Here is a 24,594-nt window from a genome sequence, read left to right as displayed (position 1 = left end):
GACCATCTTTTTTTTTTTTAAGTTAAATTTCTAAAAAGCAACCATTATAATCATCTGAACTTCTTCACTGGTAACAAAAAAAAAAAAAAAAATCACACTATGAACATCAAACTTCATTTTAATTTCTCTCCAGTTATGAAACAGGTATGGTATCACACATTTTATGTGCTATTATCTCATTTAGTCTTTACAGTGATTCAGTCAAGTTAGGTTTTTTACAGTGACCCAGCCAAGTTTTGTCCTTCCCAAAAATGAGGAAATTATAAAGTAACTTGTGCAAAGCCACGATGCTAGCAATGGTACAATCGGGATTTAAATAAAAGTAGGTCTAATTTGGAAATTAGTGCTCAAGTGGATCTAACTTGGAAGCTACCACTTCATTAAGTGCTATGTATACAAAGAACCTAAAGGTACAATATCCAGGTATATTATCTGGATGATGAGATGGTGACTGTATTTTTCTAAATATTCGCAACTGATATCAACCCTCCTTTCAGTTTCTTTAGTTTGTCTCAAATGCTAGGTCATAAATATCACCAAGTCCTTCATCTGTTCCTTTTCCTTGCTAGTGTACTATTTCGTCTATAACCATACATATGCCTTTTGAGAACAGAGACAGTCTGATTCATTTGAGTATGTCTATGTACCCCAGGTGATTCTCACGCAGAACTGGAGGAACTATCACTTAAATACTGCCTCCAACTGTTTTTTGTTTTTTTTTAAAAGACTGATTTATTTGCATACAAGAACCGGGTTATAGACCAGAGGCGTGGGGGTTGAGAGGATTCACCAGAGACAGAGTGGGGAACAGAACAAGCAGAATGACTGAAACACACTGCTGAGGGGAGCAGGAGGCGAGCAAGGAAAGGTCTGCTGCTCCATGTGGGTCAGCTTCCTGGCCTGAGATCGAATTCGTGCTGCAGAGGCTGCAGATAACCTCACAGGCTGTGTATTAATCATCCCCTCCCCACCATGCCACAAAGGAGGCCCCTCCAACTGTTGTTTTTAACAATGAATTGAACTCAGGTTCTAAAGAGGCAAATGAAAAAATAGAAGTTTACTCTCCCTCCACTCAAAAAATAATTTTTGTAACTTGCTATACTTTATAGTTTCACATATTTCCTAATCTCTAACCTTCCCTTTTAACAGATCCGGGTTGCACAGTAATCTTACTAGTGGTCAGATAACCTCAATTTACAGGCACTAGCAGGTATCTGATTCTGCTATATCACCATATGATCTCAGGGTAAGTAAAGCACTACTCTCAGTCGCTACACAGGGGTAATTTGCTTTTTAAGCTAGTCAGAAAGATGTTATTATTTCAGACCAAATAAGAAAACCACAAGTATTCTGGGGAGGAGAAATAGTTCTTGGCAATTCAAGAATTCTGAGTTAAATATAAGTATGAAAAAGGTTAAATGCTACTCTAACTTTGTCAGTGAATCAGGGGTAAATCCCCCTAAAATGAATATAACTCCCCCATATATGCCCTTCCCAAATGAAATAAATCTTTAGGTGGCAAGAGTCACAGGAAAGGATAATGTCCTGCCCATTCAATTGCAAAAAAATTAAGTGGATAATGATTTCACCAAAAGGGGAGTATTTCCTAAGCTAGATACAGAAAGCTTAAGAAAGTACACTGTACTTAGTTCCACCCCAATTGAAAAGCTTAGAATAGAGATAAAACACAGGAAGAAATAGCTGCTTTTAACTTCAGGTGACTTCGCAGATTTTATGAGCTATATACGAACACAGATTTTTGGAAAGTTACATAAAATGACTAAATGCTTCATAGGATCATAACATACTGAAAAATGTGGGACCCTGACCACACGAACTATATGCCACTTCACACTGAGGCTACTATCTCAGTCAAAAAATGAAAGGAGGCCCTCCCCGGTGGCACAGCGGTTGAGCACTAGGTTGCAAAGCTGCCCACAGCCTCTGCAGTGCCGGTTCCATCCCTGCCTGCTCCCAGGCTACCAGAGGAGGGTCCCACATGGCACGCAGACCTCTCCTGCCGCCCGCTGCTCCCCTCAGCAGTGTACTTCGGTCCTTCTGCCTGCCCTGCTCCCTGCTCTGGCTCTGGTGAATTCTCTCACCCTCCCGCGCTTCTGACTGAACCCAGAGCTTGTATAAATAAATCTTTAAAATAATAATAATATATTAAAAAAATCAAAAATAAATAAAAGGATAAATTCTCTTTTAGAAAGGATCAAAGGACATGTTGAGAAGTAACCACTCCAAAACTTGGAGCCAAAACTCTTTTATTGGGCAACTAGGTAATAAAATAGCATAGGCTCAGAGTTGTGTTTTTGTTCACAGCTGTCCCTTATACCTAGATTGAGTTTGCACAAAGTGGCACAAAAGAAACAATTGTAAACCAGTGCAAAATTTCAAGAATTCTAGGCTACCGCTGGTTTCCACACTCTGGAAGAGTGGCTCCTTCATTCTGGGTGAGGTAGATACTGGGAGGAATAAAGTTTTTGCCCATATTAATTCTCAGGACTGCCTATAGTCCATCCAACATTTTTTCCTCCTGACCAGGACTGCCACATAACCAATGATGCTATCCTACCAGTGCTCAGCACCTCTGCATAAAACTCCTTCAGATGTGACTAGACATCTAAGTATTTAAACTTAAAACCTGATTTGAGTTTGGGTCAAATTTTTATGTTGGACTGAGTGAAGGGAAGGGGCAGTTAGGACATACATTTTAATTGTTAATTCAGCTTAATTAATTTATATGCTCTGATTTTTTTCATATCCAACTCTATGAGTATGTGCATTTTTACACTTATTGTGACTGTATTCTAATTTGAACACTGCTTTAAAGTGATTCAACTACTCAAATAAAATCTTGACTATTCCTGTAATGAAGCTGAGTTTCTCAACAGGCATGAGATTTTAATATTCACTAAAAAAGAAAATCAAGATTAAAAAATCGAAGTCCTGCTATTTGTACAGAAAATGAGAAAAGTCAAAGCAACAAGCAATGGTCATTTTCTGAAATCTTTAAAAATCTTTTAACAAAAAGTTGGAAAATGTCTCAATGCCTTTATAGCTTTTACAGTTAAGAACTCCATAAATGCCCTCTTTTTATATAATTTTAATATCATCTAATAAGTTAGATGGTTGTCAAGGCTTACTTTTCTGCAAAGAAAGGCAGTTCTTGTTTCTAGGTCCTACAAGGAGATATGCAAAATAAGACTGAGGCTATCAAGGGCCAAGCTAACAATTTGACATGTAAGATGATTGCAGTGGACTGAAATACATTAAAAATATGTAAAACATGACTCACCTTTGGAGGTTGTTCAGGATCTTTAAAATTGGGAAGAGAAAGGCAAGAATAAATATGATCTTCTCTATCTTGTGTTTTAGGGAAACCAAGTACTTGATGAGGAAGTTTCTCATTAAAGAATTCCAACTATTCGTGTAAACAGAATGATAAAATTAGTAACCTACTTCTTTGCAATACAATGATATAGTGAAGCTAAACAATACTTATCAGTGTTTCCTAAAACAATTTTATAACAAGGTTGATTTAAATTTAAAATAAAGCTAGCAAGCAAATAGCATGTGATTCTGTTACCCAAATCTTAATGACATTAGAAGACTAGACATTATATACCTTCTAAGGTGATTCAATAGGAAGTACTTATGAATACATATACAGCTACCTACCTCCCTGAGTTTCTGCCTCATTTTTCCTTTGTGGTGTTTTCCTTAAATCTCTTATGGTGCTTTTCAAGACTATCCAAACTAAACAGAAGGTGTTAAGAAATTAGAATTAAATTTGTTAAGTATAATAATACTGTTATTTGTAAAGTCCTTATCTGTATAAGAGATGCATACTCAAATACTTGCAGGAGAAATGATAGGTAGGATGATTACAATTTAACTTTAAAATATCCCAGCAAAAAAAAAGATAAAAGGGGGATAAAATAAAATTGGCAAGACATGGACAATTATTTTCTCTACTTTTATATATGAAAATGTTAGTAAGAAGCAAAATTATGCCTGAAGAGTAATCCTCAAAACTGTCAAGGTCATCAAATGCAAGGAAAGTCCTAAGACTCTCACAACTAAAGGAGTAGTAGGAGATATGACTACGAAATGTAATATATCTTAGATCCTGAAACAGAAAAAGGATATTAGGGGGGAAGGTGAGGAACTCTAAATTATATATGGAATTCAGTAAGCAGTTATGTATCAGTATTGGTTTCTTAATTGTACCAAATGGACGATACAAATCTAAGACATTAATAACAAAGAAAATTAGGTGTCAGGTAGATGAATACTCTCTGTACTATCTTTACAATAATCCTATAATCTAAAACTAAAGCTTTTTAAAAGTTAAGAATTTATTTTATAAGGAAAAAATGATTACAAATCAATAAACATGGATTTTAAATTTTGTCCTTACTCACTGGCCTGCAATAAACTTTGTGTATTTTTTTAAAGATTTATTTATTCATGCATACAAGAACTGGGGTACAGGCCAGATGCAAGGGTGAGAGGATTCACCAGAGACAGAGCAGGGAATAGAACAGGCAGACTGACTGAAATACAATGCTAAGAGGAGCAGTGGGCAAGACAGGAGCGAGGTCTGCTGTGCCATGTGGGATACTCACCAGCTGGCCGCGATCAAACCCGCACTGCAGAGGCTGCGGACAGCTTCACAGCGCTGCACTCAAGCGCCTGCACCACCAGGGGAGGCCCAATTTTTTCCTCACTGATCAATTCACTAGAAAAATGCTATTCATTTTCTGAGTTCACAGAGAATAAATTTTGAAAATTCAGTCTCCCTATGGACCATTGCAGCATCCAGCCATACATACAATATACCAACAAACTATAACTGCAATAAAATATATTTATTTGTCCCAATTGTTTTATAATTTGAAAAAAAAAAATCCAGTTACCAAAATCTTCAAGCAGTAAGTGAAATCAAACTTAAAAAGAAAAAAAAAGTTTTCATTTCATAGTCTCTTGGACTTAAAAGAGTTCATTTGTGTTCCAGAGATAATACTAAACTAATACGGTCATGTAAACCTGCCAATTTCCTTGCTGAGGATTTCATAAGACAATCTTTTGCAATGTAAGCAACTATGAAAAGATGACTGTTTTTTTTTTTTTTTACAAGTTCATGTTGTATTTACAAAGTGTCCAAAAGAAAAACCAATACTTTTGCTTAAAAATAGAAATACAAAAGGCAAATTTGCAGGTTTTGACCTGTGTCAGAATCATTGGAAGCGCCTGTTAAAACCAATTGCTGGGTCTCACTTCATTCAGGTGTTAAGTGTGGGCCAAGAATTTGTATTTCCAACAGGGTTACACAGGAATTCAATTCCACTAGTGTGGGTATCTCAATTCCACTAGTGTGGGTATCACACTGAGAACCACTGGAAAAAAGTTTTATGACAATGATTATGTTATAATCATTGTATATTTGTATGTTATAATCATCGTAAATGTGTATGTCATAGCATAGAGCACAAGCACTATTCTGTGACCTCAAATTACCTTCCCAATCTGTACCTTGCACAAATTTTAGACAATCAAATGAAAATAGTGATTTAACACATGGCACATGACTACTGAATTACTAATTATTGAATATTTTTATGCTATAGGTTAGGGTTATGCTCAAAGTGTTTAAGTGAGTCACTATTCTTGGTAGAACCTCTTAAGGTATATTGATCTTAAGAATTATAAAGAAATTAAGTACTACTAAAAAGGCCTAATTGATGATCATGGGATTGATGATCATGGGATCATCAATTTCTAAAATATCATTTACTTATTAATCTCTTTACAATTTTCACTAACTCACTTTAGTAAAAAAGGCAGTTAATGTGAAAATTACTGGCATAATTATACTTCAGTGAGGTTATTATTGTCTTGAACCACTGATATATGAAACCGTCAGACCATTATGGAAGGGAAACAATTTTCCAACTTCTCTTAACACTATAACATAAATGTATTGTTAGCAAAAGTGACTTGCAGGTTCTTCAAACGGGATTTCCTATACCTTTGACAGATAACTTTGTTTATGCTTTTGCACTATAAGAATGAAAGAAACCAAATACCTTTTTATTAATTTTTCTTTATAATTTGCTTTCATAAAACTAAAATATACTGATGACATCATACACCTTTGTTGAATCACAGTAAATAGTTCAAATTTTAAAGGAACACAAATATTCCCCTGGATAAAACTCTAGAATACAAAGATTATGAATTTCATCCTATGGTATATCTAGACAGATAATGGTTGAATTTATATATGGAGTAAGATTAAAGTTTGCAAATACATATAAAGTGAAAGTCCAGCTTACCTTTCTAACTATTTTTTATTATTGTTCCATTACGTGACACCAAACTGAAAGCTTTTTCCTTTAGTAAAAGCATCTATAGTAAATCTCAGAAATTTTTTGAAAGTGAGTATAAAACTGTACATTTCGCCCAGGATTAAGAGAAGGTTTTGCTTTTTTTAGTTCTGCTTTTAACCTTATTTAATTAGATATCAAAATAACATATAAAAGGTAATATAACAGGTCCGACCCCTACCAAGGTACAGCATTACATAATTCCTTCCATGAGGCTGACCAGGAATAAAATGTAACCTCCTGTAGAGGTCAAGAGAGAAACTAAAGGAATGGGATTAAGAAAATATGTGCATAGTTTACAGCTACTGACAGAATTGTGTGCAAACATTGAGTGAATCTAAAAAAAAGAAAAGGGATTTGATAAAATCTAAGATAATGGGCTCCGTTTCCAATTAAGACTAGAAGAGGTTGCAAATACTTTCAATAGGTTTGCTAATGGAAAATGTTCCTATGTAAGGACTTGAGACATTATCTAAACAGTCTGACTGAAGTATGCTTGTTCATTTGTTAGACATGTGTGACATTACTGAGAAGATTAATTTAGAGTTCTGGAAGTAAAGACTGATTAGCTGGTGCAGGTGTATGAAGAATGACACATTAGGTAAAAGGTTATGTAAACCATTTACTAAGAAAACAGACTAGATTTTCACATTCCCAGACCCTACTTATTTTTTTCAAACTATATAGGTTAAATTCTTTGAACACCTTCGGATTAAGTTGGTAATAATTCCTGAATTAAGAAACACTTTATATAGTTTTCAAACTATAAATAAATTTTCAGTCAAGCTGAACATGTGTTAATTTCCTCACTTAGTCAAGAAGCTCAACATTACAATATTCTGATTTTATCAACACACTATTTTTGCTTTATGAAACATTTACCCCTTAAAATATAAAAGATTCTTAAAGCACTGTACACTAAGAAGACACATACATTAATGAAAACATTAGCAACATTCTTAATTTCAAAAGAAAAACTCAACGTCAGGATTATACTGATGGAATAAGAAAAAATGATAAAACGATATTAAAAAACTAAATGAAAATTTACTATTTTATTGAGTTTTTATTGTTTTACATGCAAATCATATTAAAAGTTAATCTATATTAAGTTGACAACTACTCCACAATGAAAACTTACGCAATGGAAATATGAAAGCTGTCTACACAATACTAATGTGATCAATAACTCTACAAATACTTGGATTGCCTGAATTAGCTAATTTTTCAACAAAACAGTAAATTTAACTTTCATATGATCTTTGCTGATATTTAAATTTAGAGGGAAAAAAAAACAAATCCCAAATACCTAGTCAAATCTTTCAAGAAACAAATTCACCAAAAAAGTAATAGATATATATTAGGTATCAAAATAAAAGGAAAATAGGCATGTAATAAAAGACTATGAACTGATCATCAGTAATAGCTGACTAATACCAAAGGGAGAGCCAATGTATGAATGGTTTATGAGACTTAAAATATCTAAAAACAAACCAGTAATCAATACTGTGTACAAAAACACTAAATCACATATACAATCCAGAGTTTGGTATACCTGACATACATTTAATTCTTCTTACTTCATTACTGCTACAAATTGCTTTAAAACAGTCTTTCCATAAGGTATAATTAAATACAGTGAGACACTTCCCAATGTGCATCAGGTCTTTCATTCCACTGTTCAGTAAATGCTACAGCAAATTAAACTGTACCTATTAGCCAGACCTAAAAGACAATGGCTGAATAATTAATACAAAGAAAAATACTTTTGAGTGCACTATTCAGGTTAGACTAGCTAATGCTAGTTAAGACTGCACTTTGTACTAATGACATACACTACTACATAGAGCATACAGCTAGGTGGGCGGGTTGGTCTATGTCCTTGGTTTTACTTTGTTTTTGTTTTTTTTTAAATCCTGTAATATCTATAACCGTATACCCAGTTGAGTAAGACACACTTGATGAAAGAATAGTTAGTATAAAATTTACTGTAACTCCCTCACTCATATTCCTCTCATATACTAAAGTGTAATTGTTTGGGGGATAAAAGGGGCAAATGACTTTAACATGCTATGAGATTCTACCTAAGTAAAATGAAATTTAAAAAAAAAATCAAAGGCTCAGGTTTTCTTTGAGTATGGTTGAAGTTTTTACACAGAATGGAAAAGGAACTGCTATACTTAATGAGAAACTAATAGCATGGGGGTAACTGCCTTTGTTGATATATCTGATGAGCAAAATGTTCACTGTCTAATAGTATTATGTATTAATGGGACAACGAAAGTGTCACTAGTTCTCAGATACTTGATAAATGTTGCAATCCTAATCAATGTGATATCCTTTATTTGAGAGCCTAGTTATCAAGCAAAGGAAGTCAAAGTTTTGGTACATATTAGGGATGGTTCAGAGATAGTATGAGAATGTTTAGCATTGATTTTAATATGTGGTTTTAAAATTCTGATTTCTAATGTTAGTTCTAATATATTCTCCCCAATGAAAAACTGGTGTTTGGTTTCTTAATTGCAAAATCAAAACATATGCCTGAATCTCGTAATTGGTTATTAATAAAATTATGATTAAATGCTAATATTTTGTGAAACTTACTAGGCATTGACTCAAAATCACGAACTACCAAAAAAAAAAAAGATGAAAGAGGACTACTTACTGTACATATAAATAATGTAAAGAACATTAGATCAGTTACTAAACCCAAGGTCTTACCTAGGTTGCCTTATGGCAGTGAACATATAAATACATGTAATACATTGACTTCCATTATTTTCAACAAGTATTTCAACAAGTAAATCCCACCTTTTAATTTCTAATCTAAAAATTCAAATTAGTCCAGAAAACAGAAATGAGATGCAACTGATACAAGTTTTTTACCTTAGGAATACAATGCTTCTATCACAATGTTTAAGATTATTTAAAAAAAAAAATACACTGCTTCATGACCTGCCCACAAAGCTTAATTTTATGCTTTAAACTACTTGAGCAAGCATGACAATGCATCTCTACTATTTAGTAAATTCCTTTAGAAATATATGTCCTATAGCCTTCCTCCGCTTCTCTCCAGGCACCTGCAGCACAATAAAATTAATAGTAATTCCACAAAAATGAGAGATTAGTAATTTCCAAATTAATGCATGTCATAAGTCATGAAAGCAAGTCACATTTAAAAAAGAATTATTTAAAAAATAATATCATGAACACAATAGAACTTTGGATATGCTTTATTATGTCACAAATACCCAGGAAATGTAAGAAATAATTCTGAATGGTACTAATAATTTCACAAATACTAGTACTTTATTGATAACAGCCAAGCTTTCTAAGGTAATGCACATGTTACCTTTTTAAAATCTCAATTTTGTTTTATAAAATTTAAAAGGAAGTTATAGCAGATCCTACTTTATTTTTCAATATTCAGTGCAAAAGTCTTTATGTGATAGAAATATACATTTTAAAGGTGAGAGAAATGACTGCGTGCCTTAAGTTGTCAGACTTCCGTATTTGCACTTGGTACCACTATGTAAAAGATCAATCTTGGAAATGTTCCTCATAAACTAAAGAAAAAAAATTTTACAATAGCTCAGTCTTGAGAAGCATCAGCATACTGGTATAACTTTTAAAAGGGATGTTAAATATTCTTTTCCTTCCACAGGATGAAAGAGCATATCTGAAATGTTTCTTTTACTGAAGAAAACAATACTAACAGTTTAAGGCTGTATAGTGACAGCATTTCACCCACATCCACAGTGTAGATAGGAAAGTAGGCAATATTGATATTTCTGCCACATACCTAAGGAAAGAGAGATGAGAAGTTCACAGCCAAAGGTGGTGACTGAGTCTGGCGTACCACTTCGACATGGTGGGTGGGATGATCAGTTCCCGTGCCAGGTAATATTCTCCAAAGAGATGCCCTTTTATACGGTAATTGCAGCTACATCATTGAAATTTTTGTAAAATATATATGGACATACAAAAACTTACTAGGCAATTATTAAAGTGGGGGGAAGGGGAAATGTTAGTAGTTAAAACTGTGTTAATTCTAGGGTCTTTAAGGGGAAGATATAGGAGGGAAGAGGTAATGACAGTTTCCAAACCTAGTTTATGATCAGAATCATCAGATGGTGAGCTCAAAAAATTCTGTCTAGGGTCTCAACTTAAACCTATCTAGAAACTATAGCCAGGGAATTCATTTTTAAGCATTCAACCCAAGTTGATTCTGCTGCTCTGTCAAGGTTGAAACTTCTGAAGGGGGAAGGGAGTGGGAGGAAAGACAACCTAGGTAACTGCTGAAAATATTAGAATTCAACATCTGGTATTTATCAATTACTTTACGTTTTCATTTGTAAATTATCTCACCTTTTCTATTTTATTAATAGTGAATAATGAACAGGCTTGGCAAAAGAAAGAAAGAGAGTCAGCAGGGTGCTCAAAATGGATTTTACTATGTTCAAGCCAATTATGTACATTAATTGGATAAAAGGATATCAGCATAATGTTTGAAATTCAACTATCAGGCAGGTATTTCTTAATGGATTTTAAACACAAGGTTTCCTTATTCAACATGAAATGCAAAATATAAAAAAGCTCTAGACAATAATATTTAATAGGAGGAAAAAACTGTAGAATTATTTAAAATAATTGTTTTTAAAAGTCCAATATTAGGAAGAAAATCCCTTAAATTTGAGGTAGGGAAATAATTCTCACATGAGAACAACATGTCACAGTGTTATTCTCTAAGTTAAAAGTTAAGCAAAGTATTTCAGTACTATTTCTATGTATAAACTACTTTGTTAATGTAAGTATAAATTTTCTGAGTGTGAAATTTTTGGTTTTGATTTTTTAATGCATGTAATAATTAAAAATATGGATTGCTTTTCTTATACACTGAAATTGTACACACTCTCCAGGCTTGAAGAACAAACAATTTTTTAAATATCCCATGTTCACTTATAAACCTTGGAATAATAAAAAGGTAGTACCTACATAAGAAATTTTATATAAAAATTACAACTGTATGTTTTTCAGAAGTTAAAGTAATTTAAATTTTTTTCATATTCAAATACAAAATAGTACATTTTAATTTAATATAGCACAATTCAAGTATTCTTTTAAAATTTTATATTTAGTCAACTAGTGCATGATATTAAGTGGCTTTTTATAATAGCTCTCCTTTTTAAAGATGACTGTATACAAGAGTGTGACTCAGTATTACTCTAAATTGCTTAGAATAAGTTGAAATAAAAAAATGACAATACACAAAGATTTTTATCAGTAAATCATCAAAATATAAAAGGTCAAACACAACAGTAATAAGGTATTTTCAGGTAATTCCCCAAAAGTATTTGAACTCATGTAAACAAAGACTACTACGTATTTTCCTTTAAGAAAATGCACTACCCACAGATAAAACATACTCAAATGGTCGTGACTTTTAACCACATATTATTTGAATATCACAAAAACCAGACTAAACAGAACCTGTTTTAATAATCAATGATGATACTTATTATTCATGGAACAAAAAAAAGCTTGATCCTTTTTTGAAGCTAACAATGCAAAAAAAAATATTTGAAAATAAACATTTACTGTTTTCTAGAAATAAATATACACAGTTTAACATATTGCAGCACAGGAATCTTGCCCTAACTTTAACCATAACATTCAATCAGTAGTTTTAAAATTTTTTTTCCACACTGAGCCTTGAATCTTCTACCTTGTTAGCTGTCCCACAACTTTCAAAAGAGTTTTATTCTCCTGCTTTAGTTGTTCATTTTCATCTTCTATATCATCTAGGTCCTTAAACAAAAAGGGAAACAAAATGTGAGTTTTAAAAAACACGTAAAAAATATCCTAAAGGTGATTAAAAAAAAAACACTTCAAAAAATACACAAAGACAATTTATAAAAGTAATTCATTTGGTGATAAGGACAGGTTCTGAAAACGATTTTAGATGGGATATGCCTCACCTACAAGGAAACATTCACTACTCAGTTCCTTCTCATTGTTGTCATTATAAAGGGCCAACTCCTTCGAAATCTTTCCGTTTTGCAAGAGAAGGCAGAAAGTAAAATTCTTTCATTATAAATACTATTTTCAATCATAAATAACGACATTTTTTAGTTAAAGGCAAACCCCTCCTCCCCAAACTGAGTGCTAACCAAAATGCATATGAAGGCATTTTGTTCAGGGACCCTGACTGCAACCTTAAATAATGTATCAAAAGATCCAGGTCACAGTACTGGATGTACCTCTTCTACCTTGTGTGACTTTTAACAAATGTGTATATAGGAGGCTGAGAATATTGGGGAAGTGATACAGTCTGAAGCATACAGAGAGATCTCTTGTTCATTTTTTTAGTTATTTATGTATTCATTTATTTTTAACTAATGTAATATTAGGGTACACCCATTAGGTTTTACTACCATAGTTTACCCACCCCCAACTCTCCCATATTTCAACACCACACACCACTGTGCTTCCTACCCTTTTTATTCTTATATTTTTGACTTCTCTGTGACATTTTGTTAGTGGGAAAGGTTTTAGCTCTGAACAAAAATTGAAAGTCACTGAGTCAGATAATCACTGATTCTAGCTGTAAGGATATGTGACTCCAGCTCTATGTATTAATCTTCGTGCCATATATACAAACACTTGGTAAAAACAGATAATCCACTACAAATTTTCATTAGAAGAAACATTTCAAGGCAGACTATTTACTGGACGCTGTAAAAGCAAACACTTACAGATTTATCCTTGCAATTTCAAATAATTAAACTTGGAGCAATCATTTTGAATTTTAAGTGTGCTACAGGATAACAACATTTTGATAAATTTAGTCTACTATCCAATTAGGTAAATGATTTTAAAATGTATAAAAAAGAATTAGCATTTACTCATAAACTAAGTGAATGATGCTAGGATATTAACCTGTTGAAAACAAAACAAAAACATGAGCTCCCAAAAATACAAGTAGGGCTTATCTAATACTTAGAATAAAATGATATCACATACATGCAAATATCATTACAAGACTGGGAATATCACAGACAGATTGCAGGTTCATTTCTAGACCACTACCATAAAGTTATCAAAAAAAGGAAACCCCACAAATTTTTTTAGACTTCCAGTGCATATAAAACTTATGTTTACATTACACTGTGCATAATAGCATTATGTCCAAAAAAAAAAAAAAGTACATGCTTTGATTTTAAAATATTTTATTGCTAAAAAATGCTAACCATAATGACTCTTCAGAGGCTTTTATAAAAACACAGATATGCAAGGCTCCACAAGGTGAAGTGCAATAAGATGCTGTATGTGTCCATAAAATCTGTAAGGGCAGGAATTTTATTATTTCTTTCATTGCACACAGTGCCTAAGACAGTGCTAAACAACATAAAAACACTGCATGTTTTATTAAATTATATTACAGAACCAAGAGAGGAATTCTATACTCGGAACTAGTCCACAAAAATGGGAGAAGCTTATTTAGAATTAGAGGACTATCAAATACTTGAGGTCAAATACTGGCTCCGCTTATACAATGTGATTACTGCGAATGACCTGGAGCAAAGTTAAACTGAATTTTGGCGTTTCCTCATCTACAAGCTATAGTTAATACCTCAGCGCTTTTATTAGGATAGGTATGTTCATAATATGAAGTCTCTTTTCTCTTCTCCAACAGTTAAGATTGGGTTAGAGATTTGTCCCCTTTTTTCTCTGAAACAAACTTAATTCCCTTCATCTTATCTAAAAGTCTTCTTAACAGCAAAAAGATGTAATCTTTTCTTATTACCATTACCTAAGTATTAATAATCTGCTACATAGCATTAATAATCTGCTACTTAAGAAAGAAATCAGTCTCAGGGCTGAAAGCAAAAAGAAAAGTTGCGGCAGAGTAGGAGTAGGGACCGTGGGGTGGGGATGGGTTAAATCTAAAGTTGGCGATGGTTAATAGGAGAAAAAAGGTGGTGAAAATACATAAAGATATCTGGAATTTCTTATGCAAGAAAGTACCAATGTTAGGTCTTAACAGAGGCAATACTGTGCCAATGTCAGTTTCTGTGTCTCACTTCCAGACTACAACTGAATACAGAACAAATCCATTTATCAGTCCATCCCTCAAAGAATAAAAATAGCAATACAACTGAGAGTTGGCCAGAGGAAATCAATGTATGGAATGAAATGAGGGCTCTTTACTACAAATTACTCAGCTATAAAAAAGATAAACTCTTGCCATTTGCCACAAAGTGTTAGGAAATGGAGAGGATTATGCTTATGAAATAAGGAGAAAGCCAAGTACCAGATGGTGTCGCTTATATGGGGAATACAGAAAAACAAAACAAAGGGTCAGATAAAACAAAACCGTAAAAAACCCTAAGAGTGGGGAGGAAGCAAAACAGGCTGCCGTGGAGGCCTATGGCTGCCTTGCTGGTGGGTGTGCTGTGGTAACATATACCTGAAAGGCATGACCCTACAGCTCAAAATCATACAGTGTTGTAAATCAAAGTTACCTCAATTAAAAAAAAAGTCAAAGTTATTTCATTAACAAAAGAATAAACTACTGAAATTAAATATTTTTTCATATTTATGTATTTTCCTCCCTTGACAGGAAAAAGGAAACCATGAAACTTAAATATGCAAATACTCACTCTATTCAACAAATCAATTTCTTCTTTGAGTTTTCCAATCATTTCCTCTTTATCTTGCATTAGTCTCACAAGTCTTAAATTTTCTTGTCTCTCTCTTACTATTTCCTGGTAGATATAATTAAAGTGTTAATTGAAAAGTAATTGGTTGTTTATATTCTTAAATGGCACACATCTGCCCAAGAAAATTTTCAATGAACGTTTTAAGTCAACTGGTGAGGGAAAGAGGACCCCCCTCCCAGGAAAAAATGAGAAAATGAATTAAGTATTTCTGATTAAATATATGCTTACACAAGTCTTTAACAAATATGAATACTCAATGATTTGCCCTCTGTGATAGCTCATCACTACCATTAGTAAAGAAATATTTACATTTTTAATGGATAATATCCTGTTCAAGGAAATCCAAAATTTTTATTAGAAGTATAAAGACAAGGCTATGGCTCATGGGAAACTCCTAAAACAGAAAAATTATGGTCTTCAATTTCCTTCTGGCTGTCAGTTAACTGACAATGGATAAAAATTAGGATCTGAGACAGAATGCTGTTTTAAAATTATTTTTTCTTGAAAGAATGAATCACCTTGTAAATTTCAAAGAAATTTAGAATCTAGTGTGTTGGGCTAGGATAGCTACCTTGTTGGGCAAAAGAGAAGCAGAATTGAAAAGGTACCCCTTGAACTTGGCTCCCTTCTTACTGGCCATCAGAGAAAAGCAGCCAGCTGGCCTCTTCAATCCAGCTGCTGCCAACTGACAACTCAATGTTCAAACCCTTAGGGAACTTTGAAAGCCTTTCTGAAGACCCCACTTGAAACTTATTACAATGCGTATTCCTTGAAGTTTTAAATTTAAACCTGTAGAGACTAGTGTTAAAATTTAATGTGAACTAAAAATAATCATAATGTTTATAAAATAGAAACATTTAAAAAATTAAATCTTTACTTGAAACAATCTTTGTAACACAGATAATACTTTCAATTAAACACAGCAAAACATATTTTTAACAATCAGAAAGCAATTCTGTACCATTATCAACTTTAGGTTGAACATCTACAGAACAAACTTAAGACCACATGGTTAATAGATTTATATCAATGTTTGCTTGAGTTATTTTCAAAGATACTCCTAAATTACGTTATTTTTAAAATTCTTTCAAACACCCAAGATGGTCCTAGGCACTAACTCAGAACCCAGAGGTAAGTCTACAGATACTCTCTGTACAGAAAATACAGTAAGCACACAGACTTCGAACCACTGTTAAGGAAAAGGTGGCTTTCAATATAGTAGAGATAACACTTGGCAGAATCAGAGTATACATTAAATATAAAGAAATATAAAAACTGGCTTCACTTCCAAAAGTTTAATATCAACAGAACTGGAAAGTAGTAAGAAATCAGAAAATGCTTAGGCCACCTCTACACATCTAGAAATCATATACTTAAGACAGTAATTCAATGTTGTAATTTGAATATATGTGGACATAACAATTAACACAAATGATACTTCCCACTGGTGTCCCTCATTCTCTTTCCTTTTTCAGCATCATCTCCCCACTACAAATTTCAATTTACTTTGTCTTTCACAGCTGCTATAAAATTAAAAAAGGAATGCTAATGATATATTAATCTTATCAGTCTTAAATAATTTATAGTTCATACCTTTTCAAGCTCTTCAATTTTCTTTTCCAATGTGCTACTTGTGACCAAATTACCTGAAGCATTTGCATCCCTGTATCTGCTGATTGCACTTCTGTCTGTTCGGGGATGTCTGCTTGAGACATCTTCTTCAGAGGCAGTGGTTGTGCTACAGAAATAAAAAAATACCTACTTTATAAAAAATCCCTAAATACTCGCAAAAAGAATCTCAATATATTTTCTTCACCATAAACAATTATTATTCCTCTGTAGACACACGGTTATAATAGTTGACTTATTTGTAACAACAGAAGTTTAATCATTAGCCCAAGACCCCAAGACAATAAAAAAAAAAATTAAAGAAATGTTAATTCTTTCAGTCAATATCTACAGAGAAGTTGCTAAGTACCAGACATTGTTCTGAACACTGAAAATGTAGTGGTAACAGAAATGAACTCTGTCCTTCATAGTTTTCAGTTTAACAGGGAATGTAACCACAATTATAAGAAGGCAAGATGACCATGCCAGTATCAGTAATTGCAGAGTACAGAAGAATTAGGACAGGAGGGCCTCCCTGGTGGCACAAGGGGTTAAGACACAACCTATGAAGCTATTCCGCAGCCACTGCAGTGTGAGTTCGATCCCCAGCCAGGGAGCAGGCCACATGGTGCAACAGACCTCTACTGACTTGCCCCCTGCTCCCCTCAGCAGTGTTTCAGTCAGGCTGTCTGTTCTGCTCCCCACTCTGTCTCTGATGAATCCTCTCACCCCCACACCTCTGGCCTGTACCCCAGTTCTTGTATGCATAAATAAATAAATCTTTTTTTAAAAAAGGATTAGGATAGGAGAAATAATGTAGAGTATCTGTAGAACAACTTTCCTTTCACACTCCTTTTGATTTTTATTTTTAATATCAATTCATCATGGACCAAATACCTTTGTAACATCAAATAAAAATGAACTAGTGAGTGGCCTCCCCTGGTGGCACGGCGGTTGAGCACTGGGCTGCGAAGGTGCCAGCAGCCTCTGCAGCGTTGGTTCGCGGTGAGGATCCCACACAGCGCACACAACACTCCTGCCGCGCCCGCTGCTCCCCTCAGCAGTACATTTCCTCACTCTGCCTGTTCTGTTCCCCGCTCTGGCTCTGGTGAATTCCCTCACCCTCCCACGCTTCTGACTGTACCCAGTGCTTGTATAAATAAATAAATCTTAAAAAAAAAAGAACTGAAAAAATGAAAGTAAAAAAGTTCCACAAAATACAATCCAACTGTTTCTTTTAGATTCAGACACATAAAATTAATTTCAATAATATAATTAAAATAAACAGAAAAAAACGTGTATTTTTCATTGAAAGTACAGATAGCAATTTTTCATATTGAACATAACTCTGAACTAACAGCAAGTCAATGTTTATGTTTATAAAGTTTTTAATGCAGTTAAGTGAGCTTGCTTATTTTCTATATTAGTTCTCTACTGCTACATGAAAAATTACACCAAAACTTAGTGGCGAAAACAACACACATTATTGTGTGAAAATGTCTCTCAATTTCTGCTGGAAAGCAGCACTGGTGAGTGGTTACGATTCCAGGTTGCTTATGAGTTCTCTTATTTTAGTCAAGATGTTGGTCAGAACTACTTATCTGAAGGCTGGAGAATTCATCTCTAAGATCACTCCCAAGGCTAGTGGTAGACAGGCTCAGTTTCTCACTGGATATTGGCCAGAAGCCTCAGTTCCTTAGAACATAACTGTTTGCTCCTCAGTATGGGGGTTTCTCCCTGAGCTTCTCATCACACCACATGGTATCCAGCTTCCAGAAAGAAAGTGACACAGCAACCAAGACAGCTGCAGGTCTTGTAATGATCTAAATCCAGAAGTGACACCTATCATATCAACTCTGGGTAACAATGTGGAAGGAAATTACACAAGATGTAAATAACTGGAGGTAGGAAACGCTGGGGGCTTTCTAGGAGGCTGGCTAACACACTTGTTAATTTACCTAATTTGTTTGGATTAAGGACAATTCTGCTCACAAGGGATAATGTATAACTAAGCAACTTTATGTTTTAATAGTACAACAGAAAAAATAGTTTCACAGATAAGTGTTTACAGGAATACTGGAGGTTTTAAAGCAATTTCAGTAAATTAAAAATCTTCATTTTTAACTTTTACCTAAAATATAGAAAAATGATACTTTTCAAATTGTGTCTTTCATCCTTTACTAGTAGTAGTCAGTTCTATTCATTTATCCAGTATAGTTAAAATCTAAAAAACCTGACAAAAAAATGAATCCTTTATCTATTAATGTCTTCATGAAACATGAGTTTTCTCTAGAAGTAAAATAAAATTCAAGGAATATCTTATCAAATCTGTAAGGTGTCTGATTATAAACATTGTACAAAACCAAGATCACACTTCCTTTGTTACTATATTGTACAGTCCATCATAATAATTTTTAGAAATATTTCCCCAAATTTCTAATATTCATTTTGTCCTTTGATCTTTAACACTGAAAACACTTGACATTTTTCCTCTGCATGCAAAGAAAAAGTAAAGCTATCAGACAAATTAATCATATGTCACATAGTTTAAAAAGCTGGGGACAAACGGATTTCTTAGTTTGCCGGGAGGAAATAAAAAAGGACCTCATCCTAAAATTTAAATACTCCTGTCTGAAAGTTTCCCTATGCTACATACCTCAGCATATAACAGTTGGTGGGCTCAGCTTCCAAACTTTAATAAATTTATTTAAATCACAAATTTAATGTGTTCATATTTAAGTAATTCACACTGTGAATTACCTACTGTTAATTCAGCTGACAGAGGAAGTATACAGCTTCATTCAGCTGACACGCAAGGCTTTCTCAAGAGCAAAGACGGGTGTTGATGTGTATTTTGGGACAAGTTCCAGCATGTTTCTCCTGTCCTATATAATAGGACACACTTCCACAAAAGCAAAGCAAAACTCTAAACCACATTTGTTATTTGTTAGCTTCTCAAAAGTTTCATATAAGTCAGGGAAAACTGTGTTTTTGTTAGCAAGGAAGCAGAAAAATAAATTCTTTCATGGCATGGTCATGTTAGCAAAATCACTGTGTTCTTCAAATTTTAATAAAATTTCCTTTGTTATACTTATTTGTCTATGAATTGAAATTCTGGATCATACATTGTTCCTAAATATCAAGCTATATAATGCTGCTAGAAAATACACATGAACTACCTTCTTTGTTATAGCTTCATCTAACATTCTAAGCACACCTTTGTCTTGTCATCTGTGTGTAGTTTCTTAATGTTAGCAACCTGAATACTTTAAAAGAAGCTCACAAAGCACTAATGATCACAAATGAAATCTTGAAGATGTTTCTGTCAACTTAATTGTAATATTCTTTCTTTCAAGCAATGCCTTTGGGGGTTGTAAATGAACGTATGTCATAATATAAATGCCACTTATATTTTATTGGTTTTGTTTTAGTCACCAGGGTATCTTTGCAAATAACCCACTGTGCTTTTAGTATTTTCTTCCCCATTAATTATGGACAAAATTGGCTAATGTAGCTAAATATGTCTAAAACCTGAACTCAGTATTGCAGGGATAATGCTACCATACAAAAATAGTCCAAACGCTTAGAGTCTATAGTTCTTTGAGTCTATAGTTCTTTGACATTCCTTCCATTATTATCACTTGACTTACTACTATTGTACATTCGGGAAAAAAAGGTATCTTATTTTAAAAAAGCCTAATGAAGCTTGGATTCTCATAAGTAAATTACGGTTAAAAATAAAGAGTATAAATTTAGATAATTCAGATTTAGGTAATACTAACAAAAGCAGATATTAAAAAGAATGAAAAAATAATTTCTACTTTTTGCTTGTTTTATTTTTTATTTAATTATTATGCATTTACTTTTTCTATTATTTTATCTATGGGACAGAAATAAAGCCTGATTAACACAAAATTTTATAAAGTATATAGGTCTTACATTTTCTTCAATTCTTACATATTCTGGTTTACAAATAGCTAACAAAAATGTTATCTATACAGTAAAATACACTTTCTTCCCAGGCTCACATGGAATATCACCAAGATAAACCATATTCTGGTCCATAAAATGAATCTTCACAAATTTTAAAGAATAAAAATCAAACAATGTGTTCCCTCTGGCTAAAATAGAATTAAACTAGAAATTATTAACAGGAAGACTGTGTGGAGATTTAACAACATACTTTTATGTAACATATGGGTCAAAGAAAAAAATCCAAAGAGAAATTTTAAAATATTTTTGACCTATACAAAATGAACCCACAACTTTAAAAATGTTGGATGAAGCAAAATGCGGTGCACAGAGGAAAATTATAGCAATAATACATGTATTAGAAAGCAGTAAAAAGCTAAAATCAATATTCTCAGTTTCTTGGGAAACTAAAAAAGGAAGAGCAATGCAATGCAAAGCCAGCAGAAGAAATCAGAATTAGAGCAGAATCAGTGAAATGGAAAACAGGAAACAAATAGAGAAAATCAATGAAAACCAAACCTCTCTGAAAAGATTAATAAAATTAATAGGTCTCTAATAAAGGGAAAAAGGAAATACAAATCATTAATAACAGAAATGAAAAAAGGAACATCACTACAGATCCAAGTGGACACTAAAGGATAATAAAAGAATACTATGAAACAACTAAGTCTATAAATTTGATAATCTAGATGAATAAAACCAATTTCTTAAAAGACACAATCTGCCAAAACTCAAAGAATCTGAATAGGAATACCTATTTAAAAATATTGAATAAAAAATTCATAACCTTCCAAAACAGAAAGCAACAGACCCAGATGGGTTCTTAAGTTGATCCCACCAAACATTTAAGGAAAAATTACCAATTTTCTAAAATCTCTCCCAGAAGACAGAAGCAGAAAAAATACTTCCTTATTCTGTGAGACCAGCATTACCCCAGCAGACAAAACCAAACAAAGACATTAAAGAGATCAATCACCTGTAAATGGATACGAAGAAGATTCAATACTGCCAGATGTCAGGTTCCTCCCAACTTACTCTATAGATTCAATTCAAAACCCCAGTCAGTAATTTCTGGGTGTTGACAAACTGATTCTGAAGTCTACACAGAGTTAAAAGACCCAGAATAGACAACACAACGCTAAATATGACTAAAGCTGGAAGACTGTCACTGCCCAACTTCAATATTTAGTATAAAACTACAGTAATCAAGACAGCATAGTATTAACAAAAGCATACACAAAAAGAGGAAAGGGACAAATAAACCCATATAAATATAGTCAATTGATCTTCAACCAAGGAACAAAGGCAATGAAATGAAGATAGTGTTTTCAACAATGGTGACAGAAAAACTGAACATCCACAAAGGAAAAAAAAAAATCTAGACACAGACCTTACATGCTTTGTAAATAATAACTCAAATGGATCAGAGAACTAATGTAAAATGCAGAACTATAAAACATTAGCACTAACATTCTAATGTTCTTCCATTACATTACGTGATTCATGATACTTTACTCTCTTGATTTCTTTCAGTCACTTTGCTGATATGAGTAGTTCTTCATTTTCTATAATCATTGGCTATATATTAGTGTTATTTAGCTCTTTATCTTAACACTTTGTTCTCTCTCTGTTCTAATATTTGTGCCAGAAATTTACTTCACTCTGATGACTTCAGTTACTATCTACTCATATTATGAAGACTCAAATGATTAGCTCCATACTTGTATAACCAACAACTTTTAAGACTATACTTTGAGTATCTCAGAAGCATCCTAAACTCAGAATTCTGCTATGTAAACTTGGAAAGCCTAGTGGATTGCAGCAGATGCTATCAAAATCCACTGGTGCTCAAGCCAGAAATGTGGACTTTGTGATGTCCTAGATTGGTATGTTGACACTGGAAATAACACAGGAAATAAACACCACAAGTCTTGGTAAATAACTGGACACAGATAAGGTAGTTGGGGGGAAGGGAGAAAGATTCAAATTTCTGTCTGATTATCTTCATGGACCACAATTACTCAAGAAGCAACTACAATACTGACAACTATAAACAACCCAGAAATATGGACAATCCCGTAATAGTGTTATAGTTGTTTAATGTACAAGTTTAAAAACAAAAAGTTTCACCTACTAACATTTAAAAATTGTTAATAGGCTATCAATATATATAAATAACTACAAATTCAAAATAAGAAATAATGATTACTTAAGAACAAAATCAGACTTTTATGCCCAGGTCATATCAGGAATGTAAGGAATTCTGTTTCAATTGTGAATCACTGTTACTTTAACTTACTATCAAATTTAGTTCTGTTTATTTCAAAAACAGAAATATTTTTAACCTATTTTGAGAGCGGATATGTACAGTGCAAAAATACCCAGAATGAAACATCATTTCATTAACTCGAAAAAAGTTACTGGTAACATTCTAATCAGGAATGTTAATACAATTCCCAAAAGAATTGCCCTCTGCTCCTTCTAGCTATGAAGAAATTAACAATTATGTTCAGAAAAGGAAAAGAATAAACAGTATCATCATAGATAAATGCCACTCTTAACTAGAAGTTTTTTGCCCTCTGGGAATTTTCACATCTTCTGTGGAAAGATTAGATGGTGGTGTATGGAGGCGGGGAGAGGTGGGGGGGAGGCAGGGATGATAGAGAGCAACACTGTTATTCCAAAACTATCATGAGACCAAGATTGGCAGCATTCTGAGATTACCATGAAAGGAATTTTCCACTAAAATAGATATTTTAAAGCTAGCAATTAGAATAGAAGACTCATGAGTATAATCTACTTTTAGAATGAATATCAAATATTTAGAAGTATTAGAGAAATCATGAAATTCCTAAATAACCAATAGTACATGATTGCCCTTCATATTTCTAGTATATTTTATTACCTTATTCTCCCTACCACCACCCGTCCCTCAAAATAAACCCTTAGTCAATATAGGACTTCTCTTTCTCTTCTTCCTTTAAAATACACACACACACACACACAGACTTCTCTTTTTCTTCTTCCTTAAATACACACACACACACACACACACACACACACACACACCACCCCCCAACTACTAAACATCAAAATCAAACACTGACTCTTAAAATTGTGATGCATATTCACTGTAGGAAACAGAAAATATGAATCACTATCACAGTAATCCCACCAACTCAGATATAAATACATTTTACAACATATTAGTAGTTTGAATCATAGATGCCTTTAAAAATCTGATGAAAACTGTAGAAACATTTTCTTTTACATAGAATTTTTGAAGTTCATCACTACATCTTAAGAATGCTTTGTTTTATATACTTACACAACATAAAATAATAGATTGCATGTATCATATATCATACACTGTAATACGCTCTGCCTTTCCCCATTAAACATAAATGGGTAGTAATTTTCCCAAATTGTTTATCTTTCTACATCACCATTTTAATATCTGCATTATTAACTTCACATTAATACATTATAGTATATACCTCTCACTGTTAGAACCTTAAGTTGTACCAGTTAAGGACATAATACACGTTCACTTCAGTATTTTCCACAGTGAATTATCCTAGAGACCAAATAAAGTATCTCCTCAAACACATCTGATTGATGAAATTTCACTACCTGAGAGCTAGACAAAAGAATTCTTGGGGGGGTGGAGGGCATCCTTTGAAATATAGGTCATTTTATTTGGTTAGAAAAGCTAAAATTACATACACATTCTTAATTCTAATGTGCATCTCCCAAACAGCCAAGCGCAGGAACTCTGCACCTCAGACTATTCAGAAACTCTGACTTAAAACATACACTGTTTTTCAGAAAGAAGTTCACTGAAACAATATTAATAACTTCTGTGTATGAAATTTCTATATACCGAAATTAAAGAT

The 24,594-nt window shown here is 33.3% G+C and overlaps 1 protein-coding gene across 1 annotated transcript in view; it reads right to left on the bottom strand.

The window, feature by feature from the left end:
• Positions 1 to 7,473: 7,473 nt before the first annotated feature.
• PAWR (pro-apoptotic WT1 regulator) overlaps positions 7,474 to 24,594 on the bottom strand; it is an 84,714-nt gene continuing 67,593 nt past the window's right edge. Inside the window, exons 4-6 of the mRNA XM_037513936.2 lie at positions 16,712 to 16,856; positions 15,059 to 15,163; positions 7,474 to 12,203 (exon numbers count right to left, since the gene is read on the bottom strand). Of these exons, the coding sequence (XP_037369833.1) occupies positions 12,117 to 12,203; positions 15,059 to 15,163; positions 16,712 to 16,856 (337 nt within the window). The 3' untranslated portion in view covers positions 7,474 to 12,116. The remainder of the gene's footprint in view (positions 12,204 to 15,058; positions 15,164 to 16,711; positions 16,857 to 24,594) is intronic.

This window comes from Talpa occidentalis, unplaced genomic scaffold, assembly GCF_014898055.3.
Source record: "Talpa occidentalis isolate TD23 unplaced genomic scaffold, MPIMG_talOcc4v2.1 talOcc4.16, whole genome shotgun sequence".
NCBI classification, from domain to species: Eukaryota; Metazoa; Chordata; class Mammalia; order Eulipotyphla; family Talpidae; genus Talpa; species Talpa occidentalis.
Note: the sequence above shows the minus strand (reverse complement) of the source record. Positions and strands in the feature narration are given on the sequence as shown.